The 20,815-nt window shown below is 44.9% G+C and overlaps 1 protein-coding gene and 1 pseudogene across 1 annotated transcript; both read right to left on the bottom strand.

Moving 5' to 3' along the window:
• Nucleotides 1–3,122: 3,122 nt before the first annotated feature.
• On the bottom strand, nucleotides 3,123–4,628 carry LOC147622329 (short-chain dehydrogenase/reductase 2-like). The gene is made up of 5 exons (XM_086823430.1): nucleotides 4,482–4,628; nucleotides 4,120–4,384; nucleotides 3,931–4,011; nucleotides 3,638–3,814; nucleotides 3,123–3,380 (listed from the first exon to the last, which is right to left on the bottom strand). The coding sequence occupies exons 1-5, from the start codon at nucleotides 4,487–4,489 to the stop codon at nucleotides 3,147–3,149; spliced, it is 765 nt and encodes a 254-aa protein (XP_086679556.1). The 5' UTR covers nucleotides 4,490–4,628; the 3' UTR covers nucleotides 3,123–3,146.
• A 5,654-nt stretch (nucleotides 4,629–10,282) lies between these two features.
• LOC147622328 (uncharacterized) lies at nucleotides 10,283–17,080 on the bottom strand (annotated as a pseudogene).
• Between the last annotated feature and the right edge of the window lie 3,735 nt (nucleotides 17,081–20,815).

Below are 20,815 nucleotides of genomic sequence, written 5' to 3'. Positions count from 1 at the left end.
TGCTAAGTCGTTTGCTATAAGTTAGACTTGAGTAACCCCCATGTAACAACTTAAATACATCTCATTTAAGACCATATTAGGGAGTTTGAAAAAATACATCTCATTTAAGACCATATTAAGGAGTTTGAAAAATCCCAATTCCCATTTTATAAGATCAAAAAATGGAGACACGATAAACCCTTTTAAGATTTTGTCAAAACCCCCTCATGTAACATATCATTGAAAAGCTCTTGAAGAGTAAGTTCTAAATTCACATTCTTCGACAACTTTAGAATTGGTATGCTCAAGATATACAAAAAAGTAGATTGAAAAGAAAATTTCCAAAGTAATGATATTTTTCCAAACTCCCTAATATGGTCTTATTTACATCTTTCGACCAAAAAGGCCAAGAAATGATGCTTTCTAATAAAACAAGGATGGAATTCTAAAAATGAAACCATACACATGAATGCTGAAAAATAAGAGCCCCATAATGCTAGGGGAACAAATCATCTTAAAGTAAAACCAAGGAAGAAGATACACATACATGCTCAAAAATAGGAGCCCCTAATGCCAGGGGAACAAATAAACACTTCAAAGTTGTAGTCCATCTCTATGCGCTTAAGGTATTTCTAGAGTCTCCTTCCCTTCCCCCCTCCTCCCCTCCCTTTTCCAGCATGGGTGAGAAGACCCTTTGTTCATGAGAATAGCACGAGGAGATTGTCTCCTTTTCTATTTTTTTTCTTTTTTTTACCCGGTGTGTAAAGTGTTGCCTTAGTAGGTGGTAAGGAGATCGTCTCCTTTTCTATAAATTATACAAAAGGAGATCGTCTCCTCTTCTATAATTTTTTTCTTTTTTCACCATGTATGTAAAGTGTTGCCTTAGTAGGTGGTAAGGAGATCGTCTCCTTTTCTACAAATTATACAAAAGGAGATCGCCTCCTTTTCTATAATCTTTCCCTTTTTTCACCATGTATGTAAAGTGTGGTGGAGGAGGGTGAAAGCATAGTTAGGTGGACCAAAAAACAATGTCTTCTCACAAAGCACAAGATTTGGATCAAGACTCCCTTCTCCTTTACTAGAACATGTCTATAATTAGTGCGCATGCTTCTCAAGAGTCAACACCGTACTTCATTAAAAACAAAGACCAAAGTAAACAAGGCGTGCCTAGAAGCGGACAGGATTTTGAAGGTAGAAAAATTGTCCGGACGGCGGTGGAGGGTCTCGGACGCCATCGCCATTAAGAAGAGCAAGCCACACGACGCCATGTGCCGATTGGTCTGGTGTGAATTCACCGACGTTGCGTACAGCGCCTAAATTTGACGGCTTACGTTCACTTTCATGTGACGGACAAGTATTTCCTTTGTCTTTCGTATGACGGAGATATTTGTATTAATCATCTTTCAATTGAAAGACAAATTTTTGTTGTGAAAGAGATCATTATAACTAAAAGAAACAAAGACAAATATTTAAGAACATTTAGACTAGCATATACAAAAACAAGCAATAATTTTTCCCACCAAATTAATCCAACAAACTTTATTCAATCATCGCAATAGGATACATATTTGTATTCATGATAGTACTACTTTGGCATTCTCACATGATACATGAGACTAGTAACGCTACAAAATGAGATCACAAAACATCAAAATAGACTTTCAAAATGTGCCATATCTCAACTCATGATACATTTTTTCATAGATCATGCTAGTGTATACATGAGACTAGTAACACTACAAAACATCAAAATAGACTTTTAAAATATGCCACATCTCAACTCATGATGCATTTTTTCATAGAGCATACTAGTGTATACATGAGACTAGTAACACTACAAAATGAGATCACAAAACATCAAAATACATGAAACTAGTAACACTACAAAATGAGATCACAAAACATCAAAATAGTAACTGCTTGTATAGACTACTTGATCACCTGCTTTCAAGCCTGCTCTTGCTGCATTTCCACCACTATCCAACTGCCTGTAAGATCACAACTCTGGTAAGTTGGTAACCACATACTTCACAGGCCTTGACAAGGAAGCTTGTAAGAGTCCCACTCACCTTGATGACAACACCTCCGCCAGACTTTTGGCCAAGAGTGAGGCCCAATGGCTTATCAACTTCTACTTGAATGGTTTTGCTGTGGCACAAGCTATTCTTGCTCTGATCTGCGAGAAGATAAAAGCAACCCACAGCTTTCATGGTTGGTATGTCTAAGCAATAGATAATTCCAAAACTTCCAAGAAATAATTCCTCTTTACACAGCATTCGAACACAGTCTTGCTGATTGCTCCTTTTACCGTGCGCCCTTCCATTCGAGCCTAGTATCACCCGTGACCCCATGTTTTACCTCTAACTAGTGTACATCTACTTGTCCAGCCTACACTTATCCTCCAAATAGGTACTAAGTAAAAGGCTGAAGTCTGTTACCTGTAGACAGTAGGCGGTGCGATAGTTGAGGCAGACGCCGGGCGCAGTTGAACTATAGATTTCGAGAACTGATGTTGGTCGACCAGGATAGGGTGGGGCGAGGACTCGCCATGCTTAGACTACTCAGTGCTCACTGCCGTCGTCCGGTTCCGTTCTTGAGGAGGGCGGGAGGAGCTTGGAGGGCTGAGTAGTGAGGGCCCAGGGGCCAGGGCCGAGGCTAAAGCTTGAGGGTATGCAAAGTTCACACAGGCTCACAGCGTCTTTTTTTGAAATGAAGGAGATAGGGTGTGACTCGTGAGCATTGAGGGCGGCACGCGGCACGTAGGCTGTAGGCTGTAGCTATAAAATACCTTATAATTATAAGGTATGCATAAATTATAATGTATACTCGAGAATCCAGACTCCAAATATTTATAATATCTTATAGTAGTTAACCTTATAAATCAATGATCATAACTCATAAGCTTTAGCTTACATTTACAAACTTTATATATATATATACATATATATATATATACATATATATATATATGAAAGATGATTTTCTTAACTACCCTTTCAAATGAAGGGGAATATACGATATGAACTTTCAATTGACGGGGAACGTGACCATTTACACCTTTCATTTGACGGACATTTTTTAAACGTACCGGTTTTGACGGACAAAAAGGCTAATGACGGGCATGACACCCGTCAAATTTAGGCGCTGGTTGCGTAGCAGGTCGGTTTTCACCACACCCAGATATTCTTGTGCTGCAATTGACGGGCCAGGATGCGAGTGTGGGCGTTGAGAGCTACCTTGGACATGGAGTAGGCCGAGATTTCGTCCCGCCATTTTCCCACTGTCTCAATCCGCCCGCCCCTCAGATCGGCAAGGAACGACTCGACGGTGCGGTCCACAAACTCTTCTGTGAGTGTCTCCTCGTTGGCCAACTGCGCGCGGAGGACCTCGTCCGGGACTGTCTGTGATAATTATACACACACACACACACGGAAACCGACAATAAGTGAGTCTGTCTGATCTGTGATAATCCACATAGAATTAACGCACAATAAGTAGCTATAATTATGATCCGAATTTAAACAATCAGAGCGCCTATTAATTAGCCTCGCAGCACGCACATACACCAGTACCCGCGTGATGATTAGTAACCACGATTACGTCCTTAATCAACACGATTAGACCCCGATATACGGATCGACCTGGCCATATATATTACCTCTAATAATCCTGCAAATGAAGAAACATTAACAATACGAGCTCCTGCAGGAGAAGGCCTGAACAGAGGAAGCATGCTCGCTGTAACTCTCTTTGCACCGTAGTAGTTGATATCCAGGCATTGACGCCCTAACTCGGGATCGTTAATCAGGAACTTCCTCCGCGCATCTGCGTCGAACTGCATCGTATCAATATTTATTATTTACATACACCAATTATTCATACACTCATTGAGAATAACAAAACAAAGCCAAAAAAAGAAAAGAAACAGAAGATCCAATTAGACTGTCTTACCAGGACTTGCTCTATAGAGACGTTGGATTTCTGCATAGCTTCATCATCGTAGATCACTCCAAATATGCCCGCGTTGTTGATCTGCATCAGCTTCATCGATCCGAATTAGATTTATAGATATGTAGCTTGATCGATGTAGTGTTGCTTTCCCCTCAAAATCCAATCAATCAGCAGGGGGCGAATTATTACAAGGATGTCCAGATGCCCGTAGTGTTCTTGTAGCCAGCGTGCGAACTGGGCTATGGAGTTTGGGTCCTGGACGTCCAGCTGGTGTGCGACCACATTGTGGAGAGCTTCGTGGTCGCGCAGAGCGTTACACGCTTGGCGGCCATCGGATTCCTTGCGGGCTGTCAGCACCACCGAGAGGCCTTTCTGGGCAAGCAGGCGAACAAGGCTGAGCCCAATTCCCCTGTTGCCGCCAGTCACCACGGCTACCGTCTTCTCGTCCCACCACCTGACACACACACAGACACTCACAAATGATCATAATATCAGGCAACTTGACGGCACATGGAAACTTCAAACAGCTACAACCGATTAGAAAAACAAACTTGGTCATGATCTTCCGACGCCAGAGCCTACTTCCAAGCTGTGATTGAAAAAGCAAGAGGTGTGCAGCAGAGATCCGGTCTTTCTTTAATATGTGTGTGTGCGCGCGCAATATGTGTGTGCGCGCGCGGTGTGCGAGAAAGAGAGATTTTCATGCTTGCTACGCTACCTTAGAAGGACTTTCTCTGCGTGCTACTTTACACGTAGATGGGGCAGGACTGACACCTTAGAACGACGACTAGGACGTGCCAGCTGCTATGATTTTTATGACTAGGAGGGGGGGGGGGGGGGGGGGGGGAAGAGAGAGAGAGAAGCTCTGCCTCCCGCCAAGCTCTGAAATCTGCCTCCCGCCAAGCTGCATCACCGTCTTTCTTTCTCTGCGGGCGGATGCCCTCCCAAGTGCATGGGCACTGAGAGGAGGAGCCCCTCCCTTGTTCGTCCCCAGCTCCCATCACCTGCAAAATCCATTCAGATGCTCAGCAGTCACTCTTCAGGTGCTTCTCCCTCTTCATCTCTGCAGGCTCCTAGAACAAACCAGTGGAATCAACTCCCAGACAAGCCCTGGGGAAACGAATCAGTAATAGAAGCAGTAATGGAAGAAAACTCCCGCCTGATGCAAGAACTCAAAGAAGCTAAAGAGCAGCTGCTATCTTCAAAAAGCAAGGATCAACCTAAAGAAGCCCCCATTCCCCCAAAGGAAGTCAGCCAGAACAATAATGGAGTTCAACAGAAAGAACCTAGCAGCACAACTGAAAGAGGTAACCCACAGCCCGTATTAGTCCATGTAAATCTTCCGATTGAACAAGTCAGGAACAAAGTTGAAGATTACTCTGAAAGATGTCTGGTCGGCCTTCTTTTTGGCCCGCGCCCGTCGAAGGAAGCAATGAAAGCCTGGATCCGAGATAGCTGGTCCTCCATAGGAGTTGAGGTAACGCTCACGCAAGCTCTGGCCAAAGGATACTACATCTTCATGTTCAAAGAGGCTAGCATGGCTATGAAAGTCATAAGCTCGGGACAATGGATGTTTAGACACCTCCCATTTTGCTTTATGAGGTGGACTAAAGACTTCAACCCGGATGGCCCAAAATCTTCAGTTTACCCTGTGTGGGTAGAGCTCCCCAACCTCCCCATTCACCTTACTCCTTGGATCAAAGCCATCCTAGCTCCTTTGGGTCAAGTTCTAGGCACCAAAGCCTTCACTGATTACAATCCCGCTTGGCACCCCCAAGTGCTCGTTGAGCTAGACCTGTCTCTCCCCCTTCCGGAAGAGATTTCCATTGGGTGCGGGGAGTTTTCCATTTCCCAACCAATTCTCTACAAGCATCTTCCTAACTCCTGTTTTCACTGTGGAAAACAGGGTCACCTCATTAGGAATTGTCCCATAAAGAATCCTCAAATCATTCTTCCTCACCTAGCTAGCAAAGCTCCCCCCCCTCAGCCCTTGGGCCAATCCCCCCCCTCCTCATCCAACCCACCATCCTTACCCAAAGAGCCTGATATGCCAGTAGGCAGCAGACGAAAGCCAACAGTCAAGCCCAAATCCGCTGTGCCGATAATAAAGCCTAACAGGTATTCAGTCCTGGCTGCCATTCCTGAACCAGGGGCTACTGAAGAGGAACAGGACTGCGTGGAAAGTACTCCACTCAACAAGCTAAGACTAGAGAAGGAGGTGGACAACCTTGACGATGCAGAAATGGGTAATGTATCCAGCCCAACAAAGGGGATCAGAACTGGTGCACAGCCTGATGTTCCGAATGACATGGAGATCAGTAAAGAGCTTAAGAGAGGGAGAGCTCAACTTGGAGCCACCCCCCAATCAGCCACCAAGGGAGGATCTAGCAAACCCCCCAACAAAAGATAATGAAAATAACCAGCTTCAATGTAAAAGGATTAACTGACTTGAACAAAGCGCAACTGGTCAGACAGTGGCTGAAAACCAAAGGCCTCTTGGACATCATTGTTCTAGTTGAGATCAAGACTACAGGAGAAGAGCTGACCAGAAGGCTCAACTCTGTCTCTCCCGACCACTTCTGGATTCACACCCTGCATACCCACGGAAGTGGAGGCTTGGCTGTGGGTATTCACCTCGACCTTAGCTCCGAGCTGAAGGGCTTCCACATAGGACACAACAACCAATGGATTGCAATGTATCTCAACAACTTTACTCTCGTGGGAATCTATGCCCACGGACCCCAAAAACAAAGGACTGAAACGTGGAACTCCCTTCTCAGCCTGCAGGCCCCCACCCTCATTCTGGGAGACTTCAACATGGTAGAATCCCTTCAAGACAGGTTCCAAGCCAAGGGACAGGTCCTATTTGGAAGAGAGAAGCTTGCTTGGGAGAAAGTCAAACGTAAACTCAAGCTGCAAGACCTAGGCCAGGAAGGAATTTTCTCATGGCAGAACTACTCAACAGGGGAGCTCAAAAGGAAAGCCAAGCTGGACAGAGCTTATGCTAGCAACGAAATTGTAGCAAATCATAACAGATGTGAGTGTCAGGTTGACTCTACGACCTGCATTTCTGATCACTATCCCATTATCATCACTATGGATAATCAGGACACTAGGCACAAAGCTGGATGGTTCCACACTGATCCCACCCTTTTTAAATTACCCCTGGTCAATGAAGAGATAGCCCAAATCTGGAAATATTTCTTCTCTCTAAGCCTTCCCCCTGCTAAAGCCTGGAACCTCGCCATCAAGTCCACTCAAAACCTCCTCAAGCAAGTAAGGAAGGAAGTTTCAGCCCATCGGTCCAGTAGGCTCAAGAAACTGCAATCTCAGCTTCGGATACAGGAGCCTTCTTACAACCCTGAAAATCTAAACCAAATCAGAGCTCAAATCAAAAGGGAGGAGGAAATAGCCCTTCAGCAAGCAAAACTCTTCACCAGAGTCTGGTGGGCAGGTAAAGCTGATAGACCGAGCAAAGAAATGTTCAAGATGCTTAAAGTAAAACAAAGACAAGAACATCTTCCCCTCCTCTGCTTCAAGAATGGTGTCAAGGCCAACAATCATGATGAGAACAAGCAGCTCCTTACTGATTACTACAGGGACATCTTCCTCGAATCTGGACCCCCCTCTCAAAGCAAGCTAAAAGCCATGCAGATCATTAAAGAGGTAAGGAAAGCCACTGTTCCCCCTAATCTTGCAAAAGTGCTGGAGCGGGACATCTCTCACGAGGAAATTAAAAAGGTAATAGCATCTCTCAAGCCTAACAAAAGCCCAGGGGAAGACGGTTTGGCTGCTGAATTCTACCAAACCTTCAGCGAGGTTGTAGTGGACCCCATCCTCCAGGTGTGGCAAGAAGCGATCAAATATGGAGCACTGCCCTCCCAAGCTAATCAAGGTCTTATCAAGCTCATTCACAAAAAAGGCCCCAAGGAGGAAGTTGGAAACTGGAGACCTCTTACAATGCTTAACAGTGTCTACAAGATCATCGCCAAAGCCCTTGCCAACCGGCTGTCCGAGCACATGGATAGCTGGATAAATAAAGAGCAGAAAGGTTTCATCAAGGGTAGATATATACTAGACGCCATCATAGCACTTTGGGAAGGCTTTGAACATGCTGAAAAATCTAATCAGGATTTTCTCTTCATGAAGATAGACTTTGAAAAAGCTTATGACAGAATACACTGGGATTTCATCCTCCAATCTTTAAGGGATATGGGTTTGGGACCTCAGTTCACCCACATGGTCAAAACCCTCTTCGGGAATGCCAAAGCCAAGATTATCTACAATGGAGAGCTCTCTGCCCCCTTCCCTCTCCAAAAGAGCATCAGACAAGGCTGCCCTTTAGCCCCCCTCTTATATGCCATAGCCTCAGATGGCCTTAACTGGCTCATCAAGGACAAAATGAAAAAAGGAGAGATAGCTGGAATAAAGCTCCCTAATGGAGATCAGATGTGTACACAGATGTTTGCCGATGATACCAATTGCCTGATAGCCAATGAGGAAGAAAGTATAAAGGCTCTCTGGGAATGCTTACAAGTCTATTGCATGGCCTCAGGCTCTTCGATCAACCATTGCAAAACAGGCATCAAATCTCTCATAGATCCTCCACCTAATTGGCTTATGGAAGCAGGATGCAACCTACTCCATGACGGGGAGATTTTCAGGCTGCTAGGAATACCCATGGGCTTTAAGGTCACTCTAAAACAAAGATGGCAGTGGGTCATGGAAAAGATAGACAATAAGCTTCTGAGATGGAAAAGAAGACAGCTCGCCTTGGCAGGGAGGATCATGATTCTCCAACACTTCATTCTGCCCTACACCATCTTTTTTATCAGCTGTTGGCGGCCACCAGACTCTGACCTAAACAACTTTACCAAGCTGTGTAGGAACTTTCTCTGGGGCGGTGATCCCTGGAACAAGAGCATACCCAAAGTCAAGTGGGACATATGCACTACCCCTAAAGCTAAGGGAGGACTAGGTATACAGGATATCAGGATCACTGCCAATAGAATGGCAGCTAAATGGATCATAAGAGCATGTGCTAACCCCTCTGAAGTTTGGGCCCAGCTTCTCCTCAAGGATACCCCCAGATTTGTTATCACGGGATTCAATAAATGGAATAGCCTACCCCTTTCAACCATAATCATATCTAAGTTCTCCATCTCCCCCAAGGGCAGTCAACTTGTGTCCTCATTATGGAAAGCTTGGAACAATGTCAAAATGTTCCTAAACCCAGCCCCAAACCTTCGCCTTTCTAATGGTGAGCTGGCTGGGGATTCCTGCTGGTGGTCCAGTCTCCCTATCCCCCCCCTTCAACCTGAGGAAGCCCAATTAGCGCTTAATCTTCACAAGAGAGGCATAGTAACATGGGCAGATCTCAGAGATCAACAGCTAGGAACCTGGCTCTCAAGAGCTGAATTGGTGGCAAAATACGATTGCAGGACCCCGGAGCTGGACCTTGTACAAAGCAGAACCTCGAAGTGGGACCTGCAGGAGACCTGGAAGTTAAACTTCCCGTCAGCCTTCAACATCTGTGCTTACCAATGGTCAGGTAGTAAACCTCTCCTCCCCATCCCTAAATTTACAAAATCCCCACCCATCCACCTACCCCTCAACCGTAGATGGCACTTGCAGTGGGACTGCAAAAAATGGTACAACAGCCTCAGGAACCTCTGGAACCCCCACTCTGACCCCAAGAAGTCATGTCTAGCATGGCTCATCGCTTATAGAGCACTATGGACCCAAAGCAAGGCAGCCAAATTCAATGTGGCCTCTAACCAATGTGCCAGATGTGGACTCCCAGAAGACGATATACATATTTTCTTACAGTGTCCTCATATTTCTCAATCTCTCAAAGAACTACAAAACACAGCATCTAAATGGGGCACAGATCTTTCCTGGAAACAGTTATTACTGGGAGAAACCATAGGATGCTCAGACATGCTATGGAATGTCATTAGAACCGAATTTCTGTGGCATGCATGGATGCTTAGAATAGCAGCAACATTTAACAATCCAGATATCAAAGGTCCCTCGCTGTCTGTCAGTTTAAGCACAACATGCAGCAGATACTGGTCTCAAAGATTACCCTACCTAAGCAGCTTAGAGAAAAAGCTAGAAAGTAAATATAACAAGAAAGCCTCAGACTTCATCAAACATAAACTGGAAACAATCAGAGGTAAAATCAGTTTAGTCATGACCAAAGACAGAACTCTGATAGACATAATCTGCAGGCAATAAAGTTGTTCTTCATACAGGTAGCAGACACCAGCAGATTCTCTGCAAACCCGCAATCGGAATTAACGGACGAATGTTTCAGGACTCATGCACAGTACATATGATAACCAGTCGCCTACAAGTCGACAGAAACAAAGAAGGACAAGTCCCGGAAAGTGACCTGCAAGACCAAAATGTCAATAACAGCCCATACATCGACCGCAAGTCCCGCCACATCAGGAAGGGCAGATACCCGCGATGCCCCCTTTGCCCCCTGCAAGTATGGTGGAGTACAACAGAACAGAGAAGCGTAGCTTCAAGCCAATCATCACCGCAGCGGGGAGTAGCTGGCACCGACACCATCTACATGGAACTGCACTCTGCACAAGGTCATAAACTCAGATGATGAGTGAGACAAAAGGTAACATCAAGGCTACAAGCTGATGCATGACGCCAATACAGATCAAGCTGAAAGCAAACAGACCTGAATCTAGCCCTCTTGGAAGAAACACAAAAGAGTACACCTTAAGAGTTTACCAAAATCGGAGGAAGGAAATTTCCTGCCAAGGGAGGAGTTCACCCTCTCTGAATCGCCACCGTAAGGTCGAGCTCCTCTTCTGATATCCTCTGCAAACGACTGACGGGAAGGAGCTCCTGCAGATTTCCTCCAGATTGGCGTCGACGGCAGTTATCAAAGAGGCAGCCCTAGCCAGATGCCTACACAAGCCAGTCTTTTCTCCAGCGAGAAAGAAAAGAAAGAAGGAGCGCAGAAGCTCTGCCGCTCAGAGATCTAGCGAGGGAGCCTGCAAAGCAGAATAAAGAACCAGCACCTTCATCCCCCCAGAGAGGAGAAGAGTCGAACCAGAACCGCCTGAGATGGAAGAGACTAAGGTGGGGATGAAGCCCCCTTCCAGGCCAGGAAGAGAGAAGGAGCCGGCGTCCACGATCTCATCACCAACAAGGCAGTCGCCATGCAACGATACCCTGCGTGGGTCGACAAATCTGCTTCTCCCCTCGCACGCGTCACGCATGCAAGCACATGCACTAAGTGTGCCAAATGGTCATGTTGAACCAGTAGCCACCACGTGGCCTTTGTAACCTCGGATTCTCCTTCTCTATAATTCATATGCCCCTTTTTTGAAAAAAAAAGAGAGAGAGAGAGAGGAATTAACGTCAGTAGAATGCGGCATATACGACCACTGCATAAATTTGGTAACCACCTTGTAACCAAAGGCCAAAAAAGTTACCAATTGTAACCCGAGCTCCAATTGAGGTTACCATTTGGTAACTTGGCTTGGGGATCGAGTTACATAATGGAAACTCAAGGTTTCAAATAAGCTACCATTTGGTAACTTATATTTTTGGAATAATTACCATTAAGATTATATATATATATATATATATATATATATATATATATATATATATATATATATATAGAACTTCTAGCCGGGCAGGCCAATATACTTTGGCTTTGAAGTTTGAATTCACTAATTTAATTTAACTTCATCTTTGTGAAACTTCAAACGATGCAATTTGAAAACCCTCACTTTCGTAAAAGAGCGCCATCAAGCTTGCGATCTCTTTCCCTCTATTTCTCTGCAAGCTGCGCATGACCTCAGCCCTCACCCTCCTGTATTCTATGATCTACCCAGAGTCCACCTTTGCCAGGCGCCCTCTATTTCTCTGCAAGCTGCGTATGACCCTCTTGTATTCTACGATCTACCCAGAGTCCACCTCCGTCTCAACTCTCAACATGTGCACCTTTGCCAGGCGCCCTCGAGTCTCGACCTTGCTAGGTACATTGCTCTTATTTCTCCTAAATTCTAATTCTTATTCAAAAGCTTATGTGATGTTTGCCTGTCAACAATAGTGTGTAACGTGTTTGCTTTTTTTCTTTTTGAAACATAGCTATGTCCATCCTTGTCAATATTTTGCTTTCTTTATTTTTGAAACATACCATTAACATTACAGTGTGTTTGCTTTTTTAATTTCTGAAACATAGTAATGGTAAGTCCCTATCAACCTTATGTTTTGCTTTCTTTTTTAACATTGGTATGCACATTGCATATCAATCGCATATCAATCAGGCAAGCATCATATTTAACAAAAAGAAAATAAATAGGGAGGTATTGGCTATTATTTCTTGTTGGAGCACTCTACATATTACCTTTGATTTTATCTATAAACACCATCAAAATTAGCATGACATAAGTAGTACAAGAGGGAAGCTTTACTAGGCTTTAACCAACGAGGACATTACATACAGTTGATTGTTGGCCATAGTAGTGAATTATTAGTGGTCGTGCACCATTTGTGTAGTAGGGGTCATATGACATGAGGTCCTACAAGCTTATGGTACTATATGGTAAGTGTGCGAGCATGACATGCATGACAAGTGTGGTGTTCTAGAAAAAATAGAGTATATGCTTGAGGAGATTTGAGGATCTAAGTATGATTTCAACTCTACAATCATTTGAGCTTGAATAGATAAGAACCTAAAGTATGCTCTTGATGAAGCTATACATTAAGGAGACAGCCATGTAGCAGAAGCACAAGCGATGTTAAAATGAAACGTGTGTTCTTTTAGCCCCTTTTAACTTTTAACATTGACTTTTATATTTCATAAAAACAAATAGTTTCAAAATTTTAATTTTTAAAAAGGCTGCCTCTGCCAGCTTTTAATTAATAGCTCTCCCAAGGGTTGAAAAGGAGGGATTGTAGCTTTCAATTAATAGCGCTGTCAAGGGTTGAAAGGATGTAGCAGGACCCATATGTGAATATTACTTTGAGGCCTTGGCCTTGGCCTTGAAGATGGCTCGAAAGAGCGAGGGGTTTTAGAGCAGCACTTGCTACAAAGCACCAGCATTGCTGCCATTCGACGGATCTCATATGATGATTTGGCAGCAGCACTACATCCCCCTGCTGCCACAAACACACTAGCTGCCATGGGAGGTCGTTTGCCATCCGCAACATCAAAATAGGGATAGCCATGTGCTATGAAGGAGAACGCACAAGGCTTGCAAGAGAGGGTGAGCGGGTGTAGCGGCCAACCTTGACATGAGCTCCATCTGAGGGGGTCATCAGAGGTGCAGAGAGTTGCCACTTGAAGGACCTGCAACATCTTAACCCTCCAAGTCCCATCTGATATGGCAGGGTCGAGAATGTCGGCCACTCTGCCTTTCTTGATCATCTGCCTTACCCAGCCCACCAAATTCCCCCCTTCAACCTCCTTGAAATCTGCCCCTGTTGGCTCCTTACCTGTCAAGAGCTCAAGCAAGATCACCCCATAGCTGTACACATCCCCCTTTGTTGTGAACCTCCAGCTTTGCCCATATTCAGGAGGTATGTAACCAAAAGTCCCTGCAATGTCAGTGCTGACATGGGTCTCACATGCACTAATGAGGCGTGCCAACCCGAAATCTGCCACTTAGGCTCGAAGTCAGCATCTAGAAATATGTTGCTTGCCTTCACATCCCTGTGGATAATATGTGGGATGAATCCATGGTGCAGAAAGGCCAGCCCCCTGCACCCGAAGCAATCTTGAACCTCTTGCCCCAATCCAAGACTTCCAAGGCATCAGCTCTGTTTCTGAGCCATAGATCTAAGCTTCCATGGATCATGTAATCATAGACAAGGAGCTTCTCATCCCCAAATGAGCAATAACCCAAGAGGGGAACTAGGTTTCTATGCTTCACCTTGCCCAGTGTCTCCATTTCAGCTAAGAATTCTCTATTTCCTTGCATGCCTTCTGTTCCCAGCTTCTTGATGGCAACCGTTCTCCCATCTGGAAGCACAGCTTTGTACACTGTGCCAAACCCCCCCATCTCCAATGATGTTGGCCTTGCAGAAGTTGTTGGTGACACGGAGAATGTCGGCAAGAGTGAGCCTCAGAAGAGGCCTCTCAAACATGGCAACGTTGATGCTGAGGGGCTCCTTCTGCATCTTGCTCGCAAGCAAGCACATGTTGGGATCCAAGGGCCTATTCAACTTCTTCTTCTCATCTGCCAACTCCGATGCAACCTCTTGCTTTAGCATCCTCCATCTAGCTAAGACAAACATCAAGCATAGGACTGCAATGGTGCTGCCCACTGCAATGCCAAGGATGGCACCTGTGCTCAAGAGCGGGGTGGATGGCTGGCTGTTCCCTTGGCACCCAACATCAATGACATTACCACACAATGCTTCATTTGCTGCAAAAGATCCAGCACTGAAATTCTTGCAAATTCCATTATAAGGGATTTCCCCAACCAGCTCATTGCTAGAAGCATTGAAGTACTCCAGCTCTATGAGGCTACAGAGATCCAAAGGGATAGGCCCATGTAGCTGGTTCCCAGACAAGTCTAGAAACAGTAGCTGAGAAAGGGCTCCAATCTTTGCAGGGATGTTGCCATTCAAACCATTATGATGCAGATCAAGATAAGTTGCCCGCTTAAATTCCCAATTTCTTCAGGAATGGGTCCACTTAAGGCGTTACAGCTGAGATTAAGTATACCCATCTCCTGCCATACTGATTCTTCAGATAACAAAATCTCAAGACCACCATCAAGCTGATTTCCCTGGAGATACAGGCCAATTATACTGCTCAGCTCCACCCATGCCAGGGGTATCTCACTTGCGATTCCATTCTGGCTCAAATCTAGATGTTGAAGTGCTGCCAGCTTCCCTAGCTCACTAGGTAGAGGGCCAGTCAGCCTGTTTCCAGAGAGGTTCATGCTAACCAAGCTGTGTAGTTCACTGAACGCTGGAGGAATTTCACCCGTGAGCTCATTGAAGGCTAGATTTAGGCCTTGAAGCTTCTTCAAGCCTCCCAGCTGCTCTGGCAGGCCCCCACTTAAAAGATTACTGGATAGATCAACATTTGTTAAGTTGGTCAAATGTGCCATGTGCAGTGGTATGGCACTAGAAAACTGATTTTGATTCAAGTACAGTTCCACCACCATAATGCAATCCCCAATGGATGCCGGTATGCTCCCTGACAAAGAGTTCCAAGAGAGATCAAAGTAGCCATGGTGTTGCACATAGCTTGAGGTTGGGATTGAGGTCTGCTGGAACCCAAAGCAAACCTCCGGTGGGATAGGGCCAGAGAGGCTGTTATGTGAAAGAACTAGGCATTCCAGATTGATTAGTTTCCCAATATGTCTTGGGATTAGCCCTGATAGCTGATTAGATCCAAGATCAAGAGTTGTGAGCTGCACACAATTGAACAGCTCTGCTGGGATGAAGCCTTGGAGGCGGTTTCCATGCAAAAAAAGCACTTGCAAGTTCACAAGCTTACCAATTTCCTTCGGGATGACACCCTCTAGTTGGTTGAAGCTCAAGCCTAGATGCTGCAAAGGCATGAGGTTACCCACGAGAGGGGGCAATTCACCCACAAGGTAGTTGTTGCTGGCCTCAAACCCAAGCAGGGTAGTGGAGCTCCACAGCTCATCTGGTATGGACCGTGTGAAATTATTGGATGCAAGCTCAATAATGACGAGAGGAAGTTTTGCAAAGTAGGCAGGAATAGTGCCAGCAAGCTGGTTGTTGTCCAAATGTAATTCAGTGAGATTTGTGCAGTCCCTGAATGTGTCTGTGAGGGTGCCCATGAAGCTGTTGCCTTGCAAAGACACATTCTCAAGGGCTCTGGCATTGCAGAGCTCTGATGGAATAGGGCCAGTGAGCTGATTATCCTCAACAGATAGTGACGTGAGTGAAGAGCAGTTCCCAAGCTCAGGGATGAGCCTTCCAGTCAAGCTGTTGGAGCCAACCAGAATGTTATACACAAACTTCCAGCTCCCCAGCCATGGCGGAAGAGGGCCACTGAGCTTGTTTCTCTCAACTGAGAAGGCAATCAGGGATTGAAGATTTCTTAATGAGTCTGGTATTGGGCCAGAGAGAGCATTGAATGACAGCATGAGGGTCGCCAAGTTGGTGCAGTTGCCCAACCCAGATGGGATGGACCCATTTAGGAGATTGTTGGACATGGAGAGTATCCTCAGATTCCTAAGGTTTCCAATGCTCTCTGGCAATGGTGATGCGATGATGTTGCTGGAAAGTTCTATCTTCTCCAGACTATAGAGCTGGCCAAGCTCATCACGCAGAGGCCCTGTCAGATTATTGTCTGAAGCAGACAAGCTCATCAGGTTTCCTAAGGCGCCTATTTCCACTGGCAGATGGCCGATCAACTTATTATGATTGAGAATCAAATCAGTCAAGCTCTTCATCTTGCCAATCTCTGCAGGTATGGAGCCATCGATGGAGTTGTTACTCAAGTCCATGTACTGCAAGCTGGTCAGATTCCCAAGCTCAGGTGGAAAAGTAGAGGAGATAATGTTGTTACTTAAGTCAAGTATGAGCAGATGAACAGCTTGGCCCAGCTCAGGAGGAAGGCTAGTGAAGCTGTTGGAGCTCAAGTCAAGGAATGTGAGCTTTTCAAGGTGATCAATTTCAGGAGGGATGGGGCCTGTCAAGGAGTTTGATTCCAGATCTAGGCTTTGCAAGTGTGCTAGGGAGCCTATTTGGGGAGGGAGGTTACCACCAAAAGAGTTGAAACCTAAGGCTAACTGCTTCAAATTCATGAGATTGCCTATTTGGGAAGGGAGTTCACCTGAGAGGAGGTTTTGGCTCAGATCAAGGTTCTCTAAATTGATCAAATTGAAGATCGTAATGGGGACCTCTCCTGTGATGCTGTTGAAGCTAATGTTTAAGGACTGTAAGCTGACTAGATTTCCAAGCTGTGGGGAGATGGTGCCCTTGAGCTGCATTCCATACAGCTGGAGAGAGGTTACAGTTGGGCCTGTGCACGCCACCCCAGTCCACGCACATGGAGTTGTTGAGCTTTGACCCAATTTGTCAAAGCCTCAGCTTGCTGCAGGTTTGCTTTGAAGGCTAGGAGAGCCTCCATCTCTAATTCTCCTCCTTGAACCAAGAGAGCTGATAGAATGCAGACAAAAAAAGCAAAGGCAAGAAGTTTGAGAAAATTTGAAGCAAGGGAGATTCTAGTTGTATGCCTTGTGTGTGTGTGTGTGTGAGAGAGAGAGAGAGAGAGAGAGAGAGAGAGAGAGAGAGAGAGAGAGAGAGAGAGAGAGAGAGAGAGAGAGAGAGAGAGGATCCCTTAGGTGGGCATATCAGATGGGAGTACTCTCTGTCGAGATGGTTCATCCTCCACTCATCACATTTTGCACCATGATCGACACACAATCAGAGACCTAGAGTCCACATTCATGTCTGACAGTTTGTATACTGCATGAGCAGGCCGGATCCAGCACTCATGGAGATCGCTATACTTAGGGTATATATAAGATATGATCTTTTCCGCGAGAGAGAGAGAGAGAGAGAGAGAGAGAGAGAGAGAGAGAGAGAGAGAGAGAGAGAGAGAGAGAGAGAGAGAGAGAGAGAGAGAGAGAGAGAGAGCTACTGCACATCCTGGGAGGTACTAGAACATGTGTGCATACATTCATAACCTCCTGCAAGATATACTATCTTCCCTACTGAACGTATATAGATACTTCTGGTGATCTGGCGCATCAACACGGCTCACACTGATTTGACATACTGTCTTACATGGTGCTCATATATGTCTGCCAGGTCTAGATGGTGGGGGGCTCTGCATAAATTGGCTTACTAGCCCCACCGCATAACTCAAATCCAGGCGTGTGATAGTCATGTAAATGAGACTACCAACCATCTTTCTGTACATAGATGGATCATCCAACTCTTCACCAAAATCAGCCTGCAACTTCACATTCTGCTCCAAAGGTGTACTCATTGGCTTACACCCCTGTCATGCCATATTTTGCCAACATATCCAATGCATATTGGCGTTGCACTAACCATGTACCTGCATGGTCTTTGATCAGGCTTCAATTCCAAGAAAGTATCTCAATTCACCCAAATCTTTCATGTCAAACTGCCCACTCAATGCCTTCTTGACATGTATAACATCTGTAGCATGATCACCTGTGACAATCAAGTCATCCCCACAGATGACAAGTAAGACAATCCCATGATCTGTTTTCTTCACATAGAGTGAAGAATCTGCTGTAGAAACCCGAAATCCAATGGAGATAAGATATCTGCTCATCTTATCACTCCAAGCACGAGGTGCTTGCTTCAGACCATATAATGCCTTCTTCAATCTACATACATGAGTGGGATATCTTGGGTGTATATAACCTTCTGGCCGTTCCATATAAACTTCTTCTTGTAGATCACCATTTAGAAATGCATTTTTCACATCCATTTGATGCATTTCCCAACCATTTGCTGCAGCCATAGCAATGACTGTTCTCACTGTTCCCATCTTTGCCACTGGACTAAATGTTTCATCATAGTCCAAGCCTTGGGTTTGTGCATAACCCTTAGCTACCAATCTTGCTTTATGTCGCTCAATGGAACCATCTGACTTGCATTTCACTTTGTAAACCCATTTACAACCAATAACATTTTTGTCTTGTGGTAATGCAACCAAATCCCATGTGTCATTATGAACCAATGCGTCCATCTCAACATCCATTGTCTTCTCCCATACATGCATTCCAATAGCTTCTTTATAGCATGTGGGTTCCACATGCTTCACCAAAGAGGTCATATATGCGTAATGCATAGCAAAATCACGATATGTCAACCTGTCAAACTAGATATCTGACCCTTTGGGATCTCTGCAATGCATGCGGATCACTCTGAACACCTGTTACTCTAGCATGTGGTGGCACATATCTATCCTGCCTAGCACCAGGTGTGCGTAAAACGGGTATGCCAAGCTCCTCATCCAAACTCTCTGAACTTGACAATTCATAATCTGTAATTTCAATTCCTTCGACTTTCTTTTTCCCTTTATCCACAAGTGCTCACACTCTCATGCCTCAAGCGTCCTGACCATGGACGTACAGTGCTACTCTCAGACTCTACTGGCCCAGACATAGAAGTAGAACTAGAACTTGCTTGTGGCAAGTTCACATGCACATCAGCTTCAAGAGAATCAATGACACCCTCATTCTTTGCTTTGTACCAACTAGCAAGTTCATCAAACACCACATCTCGTGAGATAACCACTTGCCTAGTTTGTGGATTGTAACATTTGTATGCCTTACGATCCTGTGCATATCCAACAAACATGCACTTTTCTGCCTTAGGATCCAACTTCCTTCTTCTCTCGTCAGGCACATGTACATAAGCTATGCACCCAAACACTTTGAGGTGTCCAATGTCTGGCCTAAGACCTGTAAGCCGCATCTCTGGCGTACTTCCATGTATGGCTGTTGTGGGTGTCTTATTAAGTATATACACTGCAGTAGCACACGCTTCTGCCCAATAATAATCTGGCATGCTCTTTTCATTGAGCATTGCCCTGGCCACTTCACAAATGACTCTATTCTTTCTCTCACAGCAACACCATTTTGCTGAGGTGTATACCTGCAAGTTAACTGTCTTCTTATACCATGCTTTCTCAAGAAATGCTCAAAAGCATGTGAGGTGTATTCACCACCTCCATCTGTCCTCAAACATTTAATCCAACAGCCATATTGGTTCTCTGCTTTAAAATCCATAAACTTTTCCAACACTTCACTTTTCTCTCTGAGAAAGTAAATCCATGTCATTCTGCTGAAATCATCAATGAATGTCACATAATATAAACTGCCTTTAATAGATGGGTTTTGTGCAGGACCCCATACATCGCTATGTACTATCTTAAGTGGCCTGCTACTCATGTTGCCTTCTCTAGGAAACCGCAACCTCGCCTGCTTTCCAAACTGACAGGCTTCACAAACATGCATATTCCCATCATACTTGAATCTAGGCAGCCCACTAACAATGCCTCTTGCTGCCTGCATATTCTTTAACCTTTGTATATTCACATGCCCAATCCTCTTATGCCACATGTCAATGTCCTGTACCACATTTCGGCTTTTAGAGAACATGGCTGATTTTAACTCAGGAATCCCAGCATCCAGCTTAAATAACCTGCCTTCTTTCTTGCCTTTGGCAATGACTCTACATCCATTTTTGAAATCCTCAAAGAAGCAACCATGCTCGTTGAAACGAACGTGTAATCCCTGTTCCACCATTTAACCAACTGAGGCCAAACTTTTTGTGATAGAAGGCACATACAATACATCTGACATAGAAGGCACATACAATACATATGACATAGACTTTGTTTCACCATTGTGCATAACCAATGGTACACTTCCAACATGTGTAATGGCATGTTGAGTATCATCTCCTGTCTCCACATAGCCTTTCACATCCATAGGCTTTATATGCTCAAACTATTCACCATGACAAGTCATATGGTTTGATGCTCCATAGTCCATATACCAAGTGTCATCATTTTCAGCATTTGTCATCATAGATCCCACAACATGTTTCATGGCAAACAAGTGATTTGCAGTGCCATCATTGCTGCTGCTTGATGCATAATTTCCACCATGTTGTGCATAATGTCCACCATGTTGTGCATAATGTCCATCATGTTGTGCTCTACCCCCTCTCAAATCATTTTGTTTGCGGAAACAATCACGTGCCATATGACTAGATTTCCCACAGTAATGGCATTCCACATCTTGCATAGATGTTTGTTGACCTTGCCAACGTCCTCTACCACGAGGATTACCTCTACCTCTCTGAGGTGTATATCCACGACCACCTCTAGCACCATATGAAGGCTGAAAATTCTGTTGTGGTG

The sequence above is a fragment of the Cibotium barometz genome, chromosome 29, assembly GCF_041138505.1.
Source record: "Cibotium barometz isolate CiBa-2024 chromosome 29, ASM4113850v1, whole genome shotgun sequence".
NCBI classification, from domain to species: domain Eukaryota; kingdom Viridiplantae; phylum Streptophyta; class Polypodiopsida; order Cyatheales; family Cibotiaceae; genus Cibotium; species Cibotium barometz.
The sequence above is the reverse complement of the archived record's forward strand: the minus strand, read 5'-3'. Positions and strand labels throughout refer to the sequence as shown.

Coding starts and splice junctions, on each gene's coding strand:
- LOC147622329 (XM_086823430.1), bottom strand. Junction 4,012..4,119: donor ACGGGCATCTGGACATCCTT/GTAATAATTCGC, acceptor AAGCTGATGCAG/ATCAACAACGCGGGCATATT. Junction 3,815..3,930: donor TCTCTATAGAGCAAGTCCTG/GTAAGACAGTCT, acceptor GATACGATGCAG/TTCGACGCAGATGCGCGGAG.